Here is a 17,499-nt window from a genome sequence, read left to right as displayed (position 1 = left end):
TGATTATCATTTCGTAGTTTAAATAGATTGAAACATTGTTAGTTAAATTAGTTAAGTTAGAATTTTAATATGATGTGTAGTTATAATTCAATGGGAAATGATGGGTTGATGACTCAAGGCTAAAACCTCCATTAGAGGGGTTGATGAAGCTTTGATGAAAACTTAGTGGTATAGAGTGTGGATATTTATAGACTATACAATAGTATACAATTAGAAGTGTAAAATCCTAATGGCACCTACGTGGAGCCTAGGTGGAAATGTAATTTTACACCCCCATTCGAGATGCCTTAAGAGTTACTTTCTGCCCCTATCTGTTCTGGACTGGAGAGTTTCTCCCTCTTATTTCAATTCAATGCTTCTGTGGTATATATTTCACCTGAAAGAAAATCGTATTTAACATTGAAAATGAATGAATAAGCGCAGGACAGTTTCAATTAGAACAGTTGTACGCGTTTCTACTCAGTACTGGACAATAAAAAAGAAAAAGAAGAGAGACTCACTTCTTGTTAAATGAAAGTTTACGCCACTAAGTGTCAAAATTCTTCAAAGTTAAATCGTATGGGTAGTTCATATGCGTTTAATTAATGGTGTGCCAAGTAATTACATGAGCAGCAAACAAAACCCAATTTCTCAAATCTTCAAGACTCGAGCAGTTATCTTAGCAATGATTCAATTTCGTTGTTGATAATAATAATCAAGTCTCTTTAGCAAAACCAGAAATTCGTTTTCTCATGTTTGTATGTTCAACAAAATGCCAAAGATTAGGGGTGGGGAGAAGGGATAAGTTCATAAGTGGGAAATATCATGACCTGATTAGGGTTGTACGTCAATAATTTTGGTTGTAAGTTTGTAACTCAGTAACTAATCCCGTACTTAATCTTTTCAATGATTTCAGTATCATTTAGGAAAAAGTAATGAAGGACCTTGAACAACTAATTGGGGTTGGAATTTGGAAGAGAACTCACTTATTTTCATGCGTTTTTGTTTGGGTAAAAAGAATTTGTTCCTGGATGCTAGGCCTACTCCAGAAACATAGGGAAGCAAGAAACATTATCAATCAGACACATACCATTTATTTCCATCGGGCAACCCCAAGTTAAAATGTAATACGTGACAAAACGCTTAAATAAGTCGAAACACCGTCAAAGCATAAATCAAATCTTTAGACTTCTCTTGTAATTCGCGAACCAACAATTTAAGGCTGACACCACTTCTATAAACTCATATATCATGATTAAGAGTAAAAGCATCAGGGGGGACACTTTAATGGGAAATGAGGAAGAAGCTCTGAAGTTGATTAACTATTGGATTGGATTCTGCTCATCGGGATAAAACAATGGTGAAAAATGGATTGTAAGTCTTGTTCTGTTCAAGAGAAAAAATGATTTTGCCACAGCGTTAACGTATTTCAGTGCAAATAAATACATACAACACTAATCTAACCTTAAGTTAAACAATGGTAATTACATCTAAACAAATGAAGGACTATATACAGACCCCATATCTCTCAATGCAGACCCATCTCAAAGCAGACCCCATTTTTTTTCAAAGCAGACCCCAAACTTAAAATTGTCGTTGGGCACACCCCTCTGGGCCTCAACCCAAAAACAAAAAACATTGTTTTCTCTTTTCACTTTTCACTTTCTTTGGCTATTCTCTTTCTTTCTCCTCCTCTAAAATAAAATAAAAACCAACTGTTTAAGCTAACATCGTTTCGACGTGTTTAAGGTAACTTGTTTATCCTTTAACTCTTCTTCTCTGGTTAATATCATCGTTTCGACGCTCACTTTGTTGGTAAAAAAATCGACTTTTTTATGAACTACTTTTTTCCCATTATTATTTTCATGTGTTTTATTATGTTTTATGTCATTTTTATTGAATTTGAGTTTACATTCGGTGATTTGAAGTGAGTTTAGTGTTTCATGTTTGCATTTTTATGGACTTCTTTTTTGATGATTGATGGTATAGTTACTATGACATGGTGCTGCATTTCTTTTATTTAAGTCATTGAATGTAAATCTGTTTGATATTTTGTGTTTGATGCAATTTTGTTAGTTTGAGAAGTGCTTTTAATTTTTCCTTAGTTATGGCATCTACTTCTTATTGGTCAGCTGTATTTGTGCAGAATAGTTTGCTGCATTAGGAATTTAGGATCTTGAATTGCAGTAAAATGCTGCTGGCCTTGTTATTTGTCTCTTGACTGCTATGAGTGTTTTCGACTTTTCGCTACGTTATCTTCTGAGGTTTAGAAGGTCTCAAATGTGCAAAATCAACGTATCCCCTCAAAAGCTTCTCCGACTCTGTTTCTTTGAGTAAGGTTTTATACTCAACAAAATACTTCATTCTTGTTTTTCTTTTTCTTTTTTAGTACTTTTATAATAGTGGCAACAAACCATAAATCTTCAAATCCTTGCTCATGACTTGATACTTCAACTTCTTGTCCTTTGATAAAGTCATACTTCTTCTTCATTCTTGCTTTTTAATGTTTTACTAATTACCATTTTCTGTGAAAACCATCAAAGGAGAGAGAGTTGGGGAATGGGAAGAGACAGAGTGTGGAGGGCTGTTTTGGAAAAATAAATTGCAGCGTGTGAACGTGCGTTGGTGGAGTGAACGGTCACTTCATTGAAACTAATGTTTGTGCATGCATCAATACTATGGTTTCATTCAATCTGTTGTGTTATTCTGCTTAGTGATAATACCTTCTCTGCTTTAAGATGTTTATGTTTGGTTGCCAAAAGCACACCAAGCAGAAAGATCAAATTCTCCTAATTAGTGAAGTATGTGAGTCATCTCTCCTATCAATTAGGGTATTCAAGTATGGCATTAAATAGGGATTAAATAGAAATGTCATACTTGAAATTAAATAGAAAGTATATGTATTTTAGCTTTGCTGATATTATATATAATTGCTTTCATTTTATCATAAGTCCATTGTTAACTTGTTGCTTTCTTAGAAACGTTTACTTTGAAGTTTTGGATAAGATTATGAGGATGTTGGGATTGTTGTATCATTTGTCATTTAATAACAGTCTTTGATTGAGAGACTCCGAGTGCTTATAGTTAATATATAATTTACAAAAAAATCATCAGTTTTTCATGGCACATTCAAAAGCTTGCATTTTTTGTCTTGCATCATTAAGTTTGGGTTGTAATTGAAATTTGACTATTGTTAGCTATTGACGTATTACAGGGATAGTCATGCCGCCCCAAAAAAAGAAAGGGAAAGTTGTCTCTAGTCGCCAGCCTTCAGTTAGGGTGCCCCAAACGGCATCTCATCGAATACGAAAAACCAAAAAAGCAATAGTTGTAGAAGACCATATTGAAGAAGATGAGAATGTTGAGTTGGAAAAAGAACATGATAAGGAGATAGAGGTTTCTAATGGGCAAGAAGAAAATTTGCAGCAAGTAGATAATGTTGAGTTGGAAGAAGAACATAATGAGGAGATAGAGGTTTCTAATGGGCAAGAAGAAAATTTGCATCAAGTTGATGAGAACGATAGCGATGGAGAGTCTAAATTGGGAATATATTCCGGAGGTCCTATAGATAGCAAAGTTTTGGTCGATTATAAGGACCATATTGCTCGCAAGATTTGGGCTGGAAAGGTATTTTTTGTTACATCTATGCTTAATTCATTTTATAGTTGTGTTATTTATTTATTTATTTATTAAATTAAAATCTTGTTTAATTTTGTAGGAAAGGGGTATTCTAAAACTGCACCACCATACCGTCAAACTAGAGCAATGGGACATAAGTGAAGAACCACCTCTTTTCCAGAAGAAGCTAAAAGCTACTGGGTTGTTAAACTTAGCCTTGTATTCGTGGAAGAACTTCAATGCAGTAGTGATTTTAGCATTTTGTGAGAGATGGCATCAAGAAACAACTATTTTCCATCTCCCATTGGCGAGATGACCATTACTCTCGATGATGTCAGCCAAATTTTGGGGATTCCAATCAAAGGTCTTCCAGTGGATGAAATCTATTTGTTAGATAAATGAAAAGCAGAAGAATTGCTTATACAAGGGCTTGGTTTGACGGCCGAAAATGTACCCAAAGTGAAAAAGGGGCATGTGACTCTAGAGTGGTTAAGGAAGACATTCTCTAACACGCCCGAAGATGCTACAGCTGAAATTGTTGACTGTCATGTTCGAGCTTATTTGTTGTTTCTTTTGGGGTGTACAATCTTCAATGACAAATCGGGAGTTGGTGTACACGTTGCCTACTTGCAGGTGTTGTTGGAGGTTGACAATGTTTCAAAGTATGCTTGGGGTGCTGCTGCGTTGGCTTATTTATATAGGGAGTTGGCAAAAGCATCTCAACAAAATGGGAGACAAGTTGCCGGGTGTATGACATTGTTAGAAGTAAGTAGTATTTTATTATTGTAGGGAGTTATCTCATTTTTAAAATTTGATTTGTTCACAAAATACTTTTGTAGGCTTGGGTGTATGAACACTTTCGTCTTCAGAACTCTCCCATGATCAATATGGACTTTAAAAGGGATATGCCTCGTATGAGACGGTGGATGGTATATCCCTCACTTTCTTATTATAATTTGTTAGTTTGTAAAATGATGGAAGAGAATAACAATTATGAATTTTTGTGTGTTAGGTTTATTAGGACCCTTACAAAGATGTTCGTGACATCCGACCATTAGACGACGTTACTTTTTTTAATGGCGTATTGTGTGTGCTTGATATAGCTGAAGGCTACAATATTAACCGAGTTCTACGTCAGGTTGGATATGTTAAAAGGATTCATGGTAGGCCGATTCAACCTAAATATGGCAGTAAAAAAACAAATGTGCGGTACAATGTGAATCATTACACTTTTTCCCGATTGTGGATGTCGGGGTATAATCATGTTTTGTCTAAGTTTGAACGTGGTGAACGTGTTGTGGCTTCCTTGTATGCGGAATCCGAAGCACTTTTCACAAGTTCATAGACTTCCACCTGTAAATTGGGTAAGATGTATATATATTTTTTATTCCAACTCGTATTCGATTTCATTATGTTCAAAAAATATAATATATCTAATGTTAGTCATATTTGTGATATGTATTTAACTGTCAAATTACGTTATATATAGGAACTTATTGTAACAGAAGCGACAAGGTTGCTTAAAGAATCGTTGGACATAGGAGGAACCCAAGATATTCATGGGATGTTAGCACGTGAGAAGATGATATACAACATTCTCCAATTCAAACAAATTATTCAAGAAAGGTCACAAAGTGGAGGTGGAGGTGAAAATAGTAGAGATGTTGGTGAAAAATAGTGGGGGTGGTCAAGATAATGGTGGAGATGGTGGTGAAAATAGTGGAGACAACATGGACATTGACACAACAAAGTTGACAAAATGACAACTTACAATGAGGCAAAAGAGAAAGAAGTGATGGTGTTAATCTGCTCAGGGGGTTCTTGTTGGTCCAGCTGGTGTGGACGAATGAGTGATCACTTCTATGGGGGTTCTTTTTCATCTGTTACATCTTTTAATCTTTGTTGTAGACTTCACTTTTTAATGAAAATTCTGATGGTGGCCTATCTATTTTGTTAGTGTGGCATATGCTGTAATCTTGTTCAGTTATTTTTAGTTATAACTTTCACCTATGTTATGTTTTTCTTGTTAAACCATATTACTTTTAGTAAGGATCTGGTGGCCTTCATTGCCAAACAATTTTGATGTGGTCTCTGCTACGAGTCTTGTTTAGTGATTTTCCTTCTTTCTTCTGATGTGGTATTTGTTGTATGCCTTGTTTACTGATTTCTTCATTACTTCCAGGGCGGACTCTTTTGTGATGCTTCTGATGTTTTCATTTTCTTATTATTGATTGAGATATGTCTGGCATATGAATATTATGGTTGTGGGTATAACTTTGGGTGTTAATATTCTTTTACTGAAATATCTGAAATCTAAATACTACTACAACCCGTCTCCACTGCCAATTCACCACTGTCATGCAGCAGCACACTTTTTTGAATGAAACCAATACCTCAATTATGGTTCTTCCGTACTTGGAAAGAGGTAAATGATGCATGGAAAGTGGTGCTCTTCAACTGATTCTTGGCTAAATCTTCACTGATTCTTTGCTAAATCTTCATCAGTATGACACAAGTAAGATAAAGGGAAAAATCAACAAAAGTATTTCATCGCCAGTCAGTAGTGCAAGTGGAATTGAGAAGAGCGGTTTACTCGATTATCTAATCTAGTGGTTATTTTTGAAATGCAACTTAAATTGTTCTTTTCTTTTCAGTGATAACATCTTGGAAAGATTTGGCAAACACAATATATTTATCCACACAAGTTGAAGCTGAAAAATGTATCACCCAGCTACAAGGTGATAGTAGACCACTTCTCAAATTCATTCAGAATATAGTTTGAAAATGAAGTCCAAGCAATTTTGGTAAGTAAATTGCCACTCAGCCTTTGAGGTTGCCTGATAAACTGAAAATGTAAGGATTTTTGACAGTCCAGTCCAACCAACTAAAACAAAAAAGGCTAGCCTGGTTAGAACGTCTTTTCTCTTTAAGTTAGTTCAGTTAAACCGATCTTAATACAAGACTAGCAAAATCTAATCTAAGTGTAAAACAGTCCAGTCCAACCAACTAAAGCAGAAAAGATAGCCTGGTGCGAACGTCTTTTCGCTTTAAGTTAGTTTATTTAAACCGATCTTAATGTAGGACTAGCAAAATCTAATCTAACTATAAGACAGTCCAGTCCAACCAACTAAATCAAACAAAGCTAGCCAGCAAAATCTAATCTAAGTGTAAGACAGTCCAGTCCAACCAACAGAGGCATAAAGGGATAGTCTAACTAGAACATCTTTGTTTATATAAGTTAGTTCAATTAAACCATTCCTAATGCAGGACCTACACATTTCGTCTATGTATAAGACGGTCCATTCCAACTAACAAAAGGGAGCATAGAGTAGCCCAATGTGAACATCTACTCTTTTTAAGTTAGTTAAATTGAACCATTCTGACCAACACATCTCTTTTCATTTGAAATTTGAAATTTTGACAAAATATTTCGGTACAACTTATTGAAGGTCGGATTTCAAAATTCAAATTCAAATTTTGGGCAGGATTCGAGATTTCACTGAAATTTAAAATCCAATTTGAAATTTGAAATTTTGGGCAAAAAATTTCAATTTCAATTTTGTGTTTTGAATTTCAAGTTGGTTTTATGTTATCACTAACTCCAATTTCAATTCAATTCATGTTTTCATATTGTATTGAATTTTACTAAAATTTAAAATTCAAATTCAAATTCAAATTTTAAAATTTAGGCGGGAAATTTCAATTTAAATTTCATATTCAAGACTTCAAGACTTCATATGAAAAAAATAAAAAATAAAAACTACAAATCAATTGACCAAAAATTTTGAATCAAAGTTTTCCTTCACTATATATATGCTCTGAACCCAAAACCCTAAATCCTAAATTGAGTCGTGTATTTAAATTCCAAAAATAATTTTGTGAGCCAAAATTCAATAATAAATTTTGAATTAAAGAAAAAAAAAATGTTGTTCAAATTCAATTTCATTCACATTTCTGTTAAGTACAAAACCTTATTCATAAACCTTAAACCCATATGTACATCTATAGGTTATAGTGTAGTGGAGAAGACCATAAAATGAATATGTAACATTTAGGTGTATAAATAATGGTTAGTAATGTTTTTTTAATTATTGTCTTAAAATAAAGATTTTGTCAGCCACTGTGAACCAAATTTGAGTGAATTACTAAAAATTGACCAATTTTGACCAACTAAACGATTTATAAACCCAAAACCCTAAACTGAGTCGTGTATTTAAATTCCAAAAATAATTTTGTGAGCCAAAATTCAATAATAAATTTTGAATTAAAGAAAAAAAAATATTGTTCAAATTCAATTTCATTCACATTTCTGTAAAGTACAAAACCTTATTCATAAACCTTAAACCCTGAACCCATATGTACATCTATAGGTTATAGTGTAGTGGAGAAGACCATAAAATGAATATATAACAGTTAGGTGTATAAATAATGGTTAGTAATGTTTTTTAATTATTGTCTTAAAATAAATATTTTGTCAACCACTGTGAACCAAATTTGAGTGAATTACTAAAAATTGGCCAATTTTGACCAACTAAACGGTTTATAAACCCAAAACCCTAAACTGAGTCGTGTATTTAAATTCCAAAAATAATTTTGTGAGCCAAAATTCAATAATAAATTTTGAATTAAAGAAAAAAAAATATTGTTCAAATTTAATTTCATTCACATCTCTGTAAAGTACAAAACCTTACCCATAAACCTTAAACCCTAAACTCATATAATGTAGTGGGGAAGACCATAAAATGAATATGTAACATTTAGGTGTATAAACAATGGTTAGTAACGTTTTTTTTAATTATTGTCTTAAAATAAAGATTTTGTCAGCCACTGTGAACCAATTTTGAGTGTATTACTAAAAATTGGCCAATTTTGACCAACTAAACGGTTTATAAACCCAAAACCCTAAACTGAGTCGTGTATTTAAATTCCAAAAATAATTTTGTGAGCCAAAATTCAATAATAAATTTTGAATTAAAGAAAAAAAAATATTGTTCAAATTTAATTTCATTCATCTCTCAGAAAGTACAAAACCTTACCCATAAACCTTAAACCACGAACTCATATAATGTAGTGGGAAGACCATAAAATGAATATGTAACATTTAGGTGTATAAACAATGGTTAGTAATGTTTTTTTAATTATTGTCTTAAAATAAAGATTTTGTCATCAACCACTGTGAACCAAATTTGAGTGAATTACTAAAAATTGGCCAATTTTGACCAATTAAACAGTTTAGATCAGCTATCCAAAACGAGTTAGGTTAGTCCAGTCCAACCATCCAATGCAGACGGAGTTAGCCTAATCTGAACGTCTTTTATGTTAAAGTTGGTTCCAATTAAACGTTCTTAAGACAGGTCCAACACAATCTCTTATCTTTCTAAGACGGTCCAGGCCAACCATCCAATGCAAACGGAGTTAGCCTAATCTGAACGTCTTTTATTTTAAAGTTGGTTCCAATGAACCGTTCTTAAGACAGGTCCAACACAATCTCATATCTTTCTAAGACGATCCAGTCCAACCATCCAATGCAAACGGAGTTAGCCTAATCTGAACGTCTTTTATTTTAAAGTTGGTTCCAATTAACCGTTCTTAAGATAGGTCCAACACAGTCTCCTATCTTTCTAAGATGGTCCAATCCAACCATCCAATGCAAACGGAGTTAGCCTAATCTGAACGTCTTTTATTTTAAAGTTGGTTCCAATGAACCGTTCTTAATACAAGTCCAACACAATCTCTTATCTTTATAAGACGGTCCAGTCCAACCATCCAATGCGCACAGAGTTAGCCTAATTTGAACATTTTTTATTTTTAGGTTAGTTTTGATCAAAATTAAAACTCTAACTAATTTGAAATTTTGGCAAAATATTTCAGACCAATACATGTAAACAATGAAAGTCGAAACATCAAAATTAAAATGTGTAAAATGTTTGGTTCCAAAATATATAAGAAACTCAATTCCATTCTATCAAAGTCTTTACAAAAACTTTTCATCGCAAAAAATGTTTCTTCATGTATCCTCTGTAAAAGTATAAAATATTTCAAACATCTATTTGCCCAACTACACTAATCGACAAAAATTGGATCTCCTTCGAAAGCCTCCGCTTGAGCAATCCCTTGAACATTCAACCCTTGGAATGCCTCCACACGGGTTTTCACTAGAATTTCCCAGCCTTTTGCTATTTCTAGACTATTCCTGCTCCAAAACAACACTATTTTTGGAATTGGGCAACCATCTTCCAAATCTAGTTTAATGTAATGATTACTATTAACATAACCGATCCCAAGCACATTAACATTATTTAGATCCACTAGGGATCTCATAGGGAAAAAGGTATAACAATATGATGTAGAGAACTGTACAAGCACAACGTCAAATCTCGACGCAAACAAATACCCAATAATAGGCATATCCATCCATTTGTTCCTCTTGGCACGAGTTCTCTTCTTTTTCCTTATCCTTTTATTTAATCTATCAACAGCTTCCTGGGAAAATATCCTCACATAATATTCCTCATTTGATATTAACTCACTTAATAACTCTTGTCTCATCTAAAACCAGTCGGTTTCTTTTCTTCCCAAAGCCAAGCAGAGAGCCCTGAAACCACAATTTTCATCACCAATGAGGTCTTCAAAACCAACAATAAACTATAGCAATTCACGCGGAAAACACATTTTATATCCAGATTGAGCAATGGAGCAACTGACATCAAAACTCAATTTCTTCTTCCCCTTTGAAACATATGGTTTGGCCTTGGGCTTCGTTATAGATTATAGAGTCACAGGTGGAGCATCTGGAGGATGCTCAATTTCATTAATAGAGCAACCAACATCAACATTTTGTTTCTTCCTCTTTGAAACATATGGTTTGGCCTTGGGCTTTGTTATAGATTGTGGAGTCACGGGTGGAGCATCTGGAGGATGTTCAATTTCATTAATGGAGCAACCAACATCAAAATTTGGTTTCTTCCTCTTTGGAACAAATGGTTTGGCCTTGGGCTTCGTTATGGATTGTGGAGTCACGGGTGGAGCATCTGGAGGGTACTCAAACCATGACAGATCTCGGGTAGTTGACCACTCTTCTTTTGTTGGCCTCTTCTTAGTACTGCCCTTAGGACGGCCTTTTAGTGTAGCATCCTCCTTTGGTGGCTCCAATGATGAACTTTCAGGCGTTGCAAGTTCCATGAGCATCTTTATCATAGATCTCTGCTGGTCTTCAGAAGTCGATCCTAGTCTTTGAATAAATAAATCCATAGCTGGTTTGTAATCAACACCAATGGGATCACTGGCTCTCGGTTCAATAGACAACTTTTTCCAAAATTCATTAATTTCATAAAGAGGTATTCTGCACCCTTTTTGTTTGAGTATCACTAGCTCATGCGCACACGGCAAACCGTGTGAAGTACGCAAAGTGTGGTCACAAACACTATCATCTACCCCTATAACATCTATACGTATCATCTCTTCCAAAATCAAATCTAAAGCTCTCTTTGAAATAAATCCTCTAAGCTCACTAAAAAACTCGTCATTGTGCTCGTGCTGAAATCTAGTTAAACTCCTCTAAAAAGAGGCTCTAATTTTGCTCATCTCAATATTGATAACTGGATGGATCAATTTCCACATTCCAAGAAAATCATGTTTGCATGTTCCCTTCAAGCTCGACTTCAGTTGAGCATGTAATCCTTCCACCCTATTCGTCGTAGTGTTTCCATAGTGCTTTTGTTGGTCTATCCAGTAAGCAACAAATGCTTCTTTGTAAGGCAACCATGTTCTACGCAAATATTGGATGAGCACAAGATAGTCTTTAAAAGCTAATTCTATAGAAGCAAACTTTCTCAAAAAACCCTCCTGTGTCTTTGACTTTACCACATTAGTCCACATGGCACAAAGTTTATTTATGTTTTTGTAACGCCCGTATTTTTAAATACATATTTTTCTATTTATTAATTAATTAATTATTTATTTTAAAAATTCGTCGGACCGGACTCGGGATACGTGGGCCTGGTTTGGGCCCGAGTCGGTGTTGGGCTTGGGTTTCAGACCCAAGTATATAAACACATTTTTCTAGAAAATAGGGTTCATAAAAGAATAAAATAATGAAAATGGAGGCAGAGATGAAAGTTGGATTTCTGGAGGGTGGAGCGCGACGAATCGGGCTAGGAGAATTAGGTCGAAATTTGTTCATACAGTGAGTAGCTATTTTGCTATTTCAATCAACTTATGGTTTTCATTAAATTTTACTGTTCATTATTCGGGCGCATTGTTGTTGTTAAAACTTCGAAATCGAAATTGAGTTTTAACCGCCCAAGCTTTATGTGCGTTAAGGGCGATTAAAAGCCCATTAGAAAATCGTCATTTTCCTTGTTTTCTCTGTTATACTCTTTTGATTTCTTGTGGGGTTGAACTAGGATGTTTTAATTGGTTTGAATCGTTGGTTGATGTCGGGTCGAAAGCTTGACCACAGACGTCAATAAGCGGCGAGGTCGTCCGACGAGAGAGTAATATCGATTTTGTTGTGACTTTTCGTTTGATTTTTGATGGGATAATGTTTGGTGGTAGTGAGGATGGTTGTGGGTTGTCGGTAGGGGTTGCCAAAGCTTGGTTGGAGGCGTTAATGGCGCCCGGTGGTTGAGCTGTTTTTGGGTTGTTGTGTTTTGAATGGGTGTTGGTTATTAAGGTATGTTTGAATGTTGAAGGTTAGTGGGGATTGAATGCGGATTGGGTGGTGTTTGTTGAACGCGTTGTTGAAGTGCGTTAATGGAGGCCCTCACTTTTATTAGGTTGTTGTTTTGGTGGGTTTAGGTGGTGATTCTATGTGGATTGTTGATTTGATGATGATGGGGTAGTGTTTGAGAGTGTGAAGGCTGAAAATGGTGGCGGTTGGAAGCTTGCAAACAAGCTTTAATGGAGGTCGATTTTTATTAGATCTAGTTTTGAAGGAGTTAGGGATTTAATGATTTGGGGGTTTTGTTTTTATTAAAAGTGTTTGGTTTTTGTTTATGAGTGAAACCGATTTGATGAAGTGAGGGATGGTGGCCGATGGTGGTGGCCGGATTTTGGAGGTGGTGGAGGAGAATTGGTGAAGGAGATGACACTGTAGCTGTGGTTAGGCCTTGGGCTGAACCAGTTAGCTACTTGGGCCAGTTCCTTTTTGTTTTAGTTTTGGGCCTTGGTTATTTTGTTTGGGCCCGATCTTATTTTGTTTTAAGTGGGCCGGACCACATCAGTTTTGTGTTGGACCAATTCTTTTTAGCCTTTGTTTTGTGGACCAGTTTATATTAACGTTTTTGGGCCGAATCCACTTAACTGTTTTGGGCCGTTTCTATTATTGCTTGTGATAAGAGCCCAAAACTGTAGTTTTAACCCTTAATAATCATCTTGTCGGACCAATTATGTGAATAATAAGTAAGAGTTAACACTGATTCGCAGCGTTTTTATGCATTTCGGGCTTCAAAGTCCATTATGTGAGAAATGTACCACTTTAGCGAGATCACGAGGGCAAAAGTCGTTGAAACTTCGAAAGCCGTTATCTTTGGACTCGGACCTCGGAATTGGGCATACCTTATGTCAAAACGACCGGCTCGGAAAGAGCTTTGTAATGGTCAAGCCTTGACCCAATCAGAGGAGCAGAAGTGGACGAAAAGTCTGTGGAAGTCAACTGCAGCTGAAGAGGCCTTTTGAATTTGAAAGAATTGGGTTTGGGCACGATTCTGCGCCCAAACCCCGGCTCCAAGCCCATGCACGAATTTTGGATCTGGATGTATAAAACAAAAGCTTAGCTCTTCATTAATGGTAGCCAGTGGTTAGAAAATAATAGTTAGCTTAGAATAGAAAGTAGCCATTAAAATAGCTTCTAGATCTAGTTTTATTTAATTGTTTTTGATTAAGTATAGTTTCAATATCTAATTCATTTCATTAGATTAAACCTTGAATCTTGTTCTTCATTTGATTAGATCAATAAAGTAGTATTCTTTATCCATTTCGATTTTGTCAATTCCAATTCTAGATCTAATTTCAATTTATGTCCTTAGTTCAATTTAGTCATTAAATTAGATTTCATTATTGTTTAATTAAATAAATTTCAATGCTTTATATTATGTTTAGTTTTAATATAAATGGAAATGATTCTTGGAATGATTCAAGGCTAAACCTCCATTAGAGGGGTTGTGAAGCCTTGATGAAAGCTTGATTCCGATTATCGTTAAAATTAAAATTAAGTATTTTCTATTCCACTCTAGAAATGATTAGTTCACCATGAGAATGGGTTTAATTGTTCACATGCTAGTTATGAATTGGTAGAAATGCCATGTATAATTAGGGATTAGGAATAACCAATTGTTACTGCGCGATTCAATTCGGATTCTGACGATTAAATCGTTAGTGGATTAAGTTGAGTTAAGGTGGAATCAATCCCCCTCTAACTCCTTATCATAGAATCAACGTAGCATTCCCTTAGTTGGTGATAAAGCGACTAGTTGCATCTTGTGGGTAGTTGCATCGTAGTCTAATTTCCCTTATAAAAACTCTCATAGACTTAAAAGCGACTAGTTAGATTAGAAAACATCCATGCTAGAGCACTAGGAGTGGAGCGAACTCTATCTACTCCCCATATCTCAATTTGTTGAGAGTAGAATAATTCTTTTTGATAAACAAGAGAGAATCAAGTAAAAGTTTAGTTTACTTACGTTGAGAATTCATAGTTCATTACGTTAGGTAGACTATTCATTTCACGTTTATCAAATAAACGCCATTTGCGGGATGTTGCACTTTATCATTGTTTTCATAATAGAATTAGTAATTTTTAAGTCCCATTTTCCCACCCACCCTTGTTTGATTCATCGGTGGTTGCCGTTTTCAGTTTTGGAAAAATTCGAGAAAGCATGGCCCAGCCAAAAGAGAGCGACCCTCGCTATCTTCTTGGACTTCTCCGTTTATACAAGAAGCGCCCAGCAAAGAGAGCGCGACCAGCGCTATCTTCATCGAGCTTCGACTTTGCCTTGGCCTTGCGCCACGCCCGAGAAGATAGAAGCGCCAGCGCCGCTTCCTCTCGAATTTCCGGATTTCCCGCGGTTTGATTTGAACCCGAGTTGTCAAGTTTTTTCAATGTTCTATTCTCTTATATACACTGAACAACGCGTAAACAAGACGCTATTCATAAAAAGCGAAGCAAGGGCCGCAATCAGGTATTCCTTTCTTCCACACCTCGCGTCTCCCTCGTTAGAGGTTTATACTAGTATATCGAAATTGTTTGGAGTGTTGCATGTATTGTAGTTAAGCTCGACTTAGTCTTGCATGAGATTAAAGGTCCGGTCGCATACAAAACACGAGCGTAAATACACAACAACATCAACAATCAAGTCTATCTAGTATACCACACACTACACCTCTAGCTACTATTCCACACACACCACCGATATAATGGGGAAGAAAGAGAGACTCCTCTCCGGACTTCTACAAAGCCTTGGCGATAGCCCCAAAATCTTGCATCGTTCTAGCAAACCCGGTGGGGATTTGAGAATCCCTCCAAATATTTTAATTTGTTACCCGTTTTCATGGTTTAGACCATGAAAAACCTTACCAAAGATATATCGTTAGGATTGAACAAGTCCTAACAACATTCCACCATCCTCCGGTTGGTTGAACAAATTAAATTAAAGGGTATTCCCTTTCACCTTAGCCGATAAAGGCGGCGTCTTGGTTAAGCGCCTGCCCAAAGCCCTAATTACGTGGACTCGTGGGCTAAACTTGTTCACCTGTTTATGGAACATTTTACCCACCCCTAAAAAGGCGGATGAGATGCTTTCTAAGATTCATTTCTTTCGACAAAATCCTCATGAAACATTTTTGGAGGCTTGGAATCGTTTCACCGATCTGCTTATAGAGTGTCCACATCATAACTTAGCTTAAAGACCGTTAGTTCGTTGCCTTTTCAAAGGACTTCAACATCACCATAAAGAAGTCCTTGACATAATGAATGGGGGTAGTTTCTTAAACAAAGGAGCCTCGGGAGGCTTATAAATTTTTAGAGGACCAAACTAAAGCGTAATAATAATGGGGGTAGTGGCGATTACTCCCGCTCCGCTAGTTCTTCTTCCACATTAAAGGCTACCCGGTATGTTTGAGGTTAAATCGGATCCCGAGTTTAAAACTCTAATTGAATCCCTCACAAAAAAGGTAGATGCCATTTACGTACAACAAAAGCCAATCCCGTTATGAATGTAAATTCAAATCCATGTAGTTTCTGTTGAGCCCCGAGCATCCCCGCCATCAATCATCCTATAGCCTATGAACAGGGCTTGTTCCATTAATAGTGAACCTAACCCTTTGGAGACAAAATCCCAACTTTGGTTGGAGAAATAACCAAAACGTCACACCTCGAGGGGTACAATCATCAATATGTTAGGCCCTCGCGAAAAGCTTTAACCAAGCCCCACTCTGACAAAGGGCGGGTCGGGGTAATTTTAATAATTATAACAACCAAGTGCAACCTCGACAAAGGTCAAGCACAAGGTCAAGGTAATTATAATAATTATAATGCTAATAGAGGTATCGTTAGGTAAATAATAACTATCAAAATCCACCAATAAATAATTCACGGAAATAGTTCGATAACACCACCCGTGACCACTACACCCACACAATGGTAGGATCGTCTTGACACCTTTATACAAGTGAGCCAAAACTTTCCAAACCATGGCTCAATCCAACCAGCGGCTTCTACAATCCGTAACTAATTTAACCCAACGGTTGGCTCGAGATAAAGCCCAAACCAAAGGTGTGTTTCAGTGCGCAATACCTAATCCTAAAACAACAAACCAGCCTTTTGAGGTAACGGATAATACTAGTAATGAATTTGAAAATGTAGGTGAGATAAATGCCATCACCACTCTCCGATTAAGTGGTTGTTGATAACAAAGTAACTATGCCTATAGTTACCCCCACCAACCCTACACTGCTATATTACTAGATCTTGAAATAGAAACTGAAGAGCCTACCACCGTAGAGGTCCCGTTCTGACACAACTTAAGAAACAAAAAGCCACGCGGTTAAACATCCGGTGATACCATTGCTAAATATCGACGAAACCACCGTTTCCACAAAAATTAGCCATGTTAACTAAGGATACAAATTATGAGGAGATTAGGGATGTTTTAAGAATCTAACTATAAACCTTCCCTTCCTCGAAGCTATTAAAAGCTACCACATCATGCTAAGTTTCTTAAGGAATTGTGTACTACTAGGCGTAAAGACAAATATACCAAAAGGCACGCTTTTAACGAGAACAATTCCCAACCTTATCTGAACATAATGGAATTGTTAAGTACAAGGACCACAATTAGATCCTATTGTACAATGCACCTTAGGAGATTCCTATCTGACGACCCGTTATTAGACACGGGGGCTAGTGTTAACTTACTCCCATTTTATTTTTGTATAGACAAATAGGTCTAGACAAAATGCAACCCACTAAAATGGCGTTGCAATTAGGCGATCGGTCTATTAAGTATCCTAAGGGTGTAGTCGAAAATGTGTTGGTAAAAGTTCAGGATTTCTACTATCCGGCTGATTTTGTAGTCCTCGATCACAGTAAGTTAAGCTAACGACTGTCCCGATCATTTTAGAAGCGTCCTTTCTTGGCAACTGCCAATCGCTCATTAATTGCGTGATGGTTCAATGTCCATGTCTTTTGGCCATCTTGCTTTGAAGTCAATGTTTTTAAAACAAAGGACCGCATTACCCGATTAGATCTATGGATGGAGAGGTTAGCATGATCGAGCTTTGCTCGAGATTATTTCAACAACACGTTCCACGATAGTCATATGCCCAAAATTCTTTCCTTTGGAAAGTCGGACTCAATATTTTCTTTCCTACACTAGTCGATACACATGTTATTGGCGAGGATGG

General features: G+C 36.1%; 1 protein-coding gene and 1 non-coding gene across 2 annotated transcripts; both read right to left on the bottom strand.

The window, feature by feature from the left end:
- Positions 1 to 9,660: 9,660 nt before the first annotated feature.
- Positions 9,661 to 10,146, bottom strand: LOC147493395 (uncharacterized). The gene has a single exon (XM_086567846.1). The coding sequence runs from the start codon at positions 10,144 to 10,146 to the stop codon at positions 9,661 to 9,663; it is 486 nt and encodes a 161-aa protein (XP_086423972.1).
- Positions 10,147 to 15,390: 5,244 nt separating this feature from the next.
- LOC147493394 (small nucleolar RNA R71) lies at positions 15,391 to 15,494 on the bottom strand. The gene has a single exon (XR_015200470.1). It is a non-coding gene; the product is annotated as a small nucleolar RNA R71 (small nucleolar RNA).
- Between the last annotated feature and the right edge of the window lie 2,005 nt (positions 15,495 to 17,499).

The sequence above is a fragment of the Coptis chinensis genome, chromosome 6, assembly GCF_015680905.1.
Source record: "Coptis chinensis isolate HL-2020 chromosome 6, ASM1568090v1, whole genome shotgun sequence".
NCBI lineage: Eukaryota > Viridiplantae > Streptophyta > Magnoliopsida > Ranunculales > Ranunculaceae > Coptis > Coptis chinensis.
Note: the sequence above shows the minus strand (reverse complement) of the source record. Positions and strands in the feature narration are given on the sequence as shown.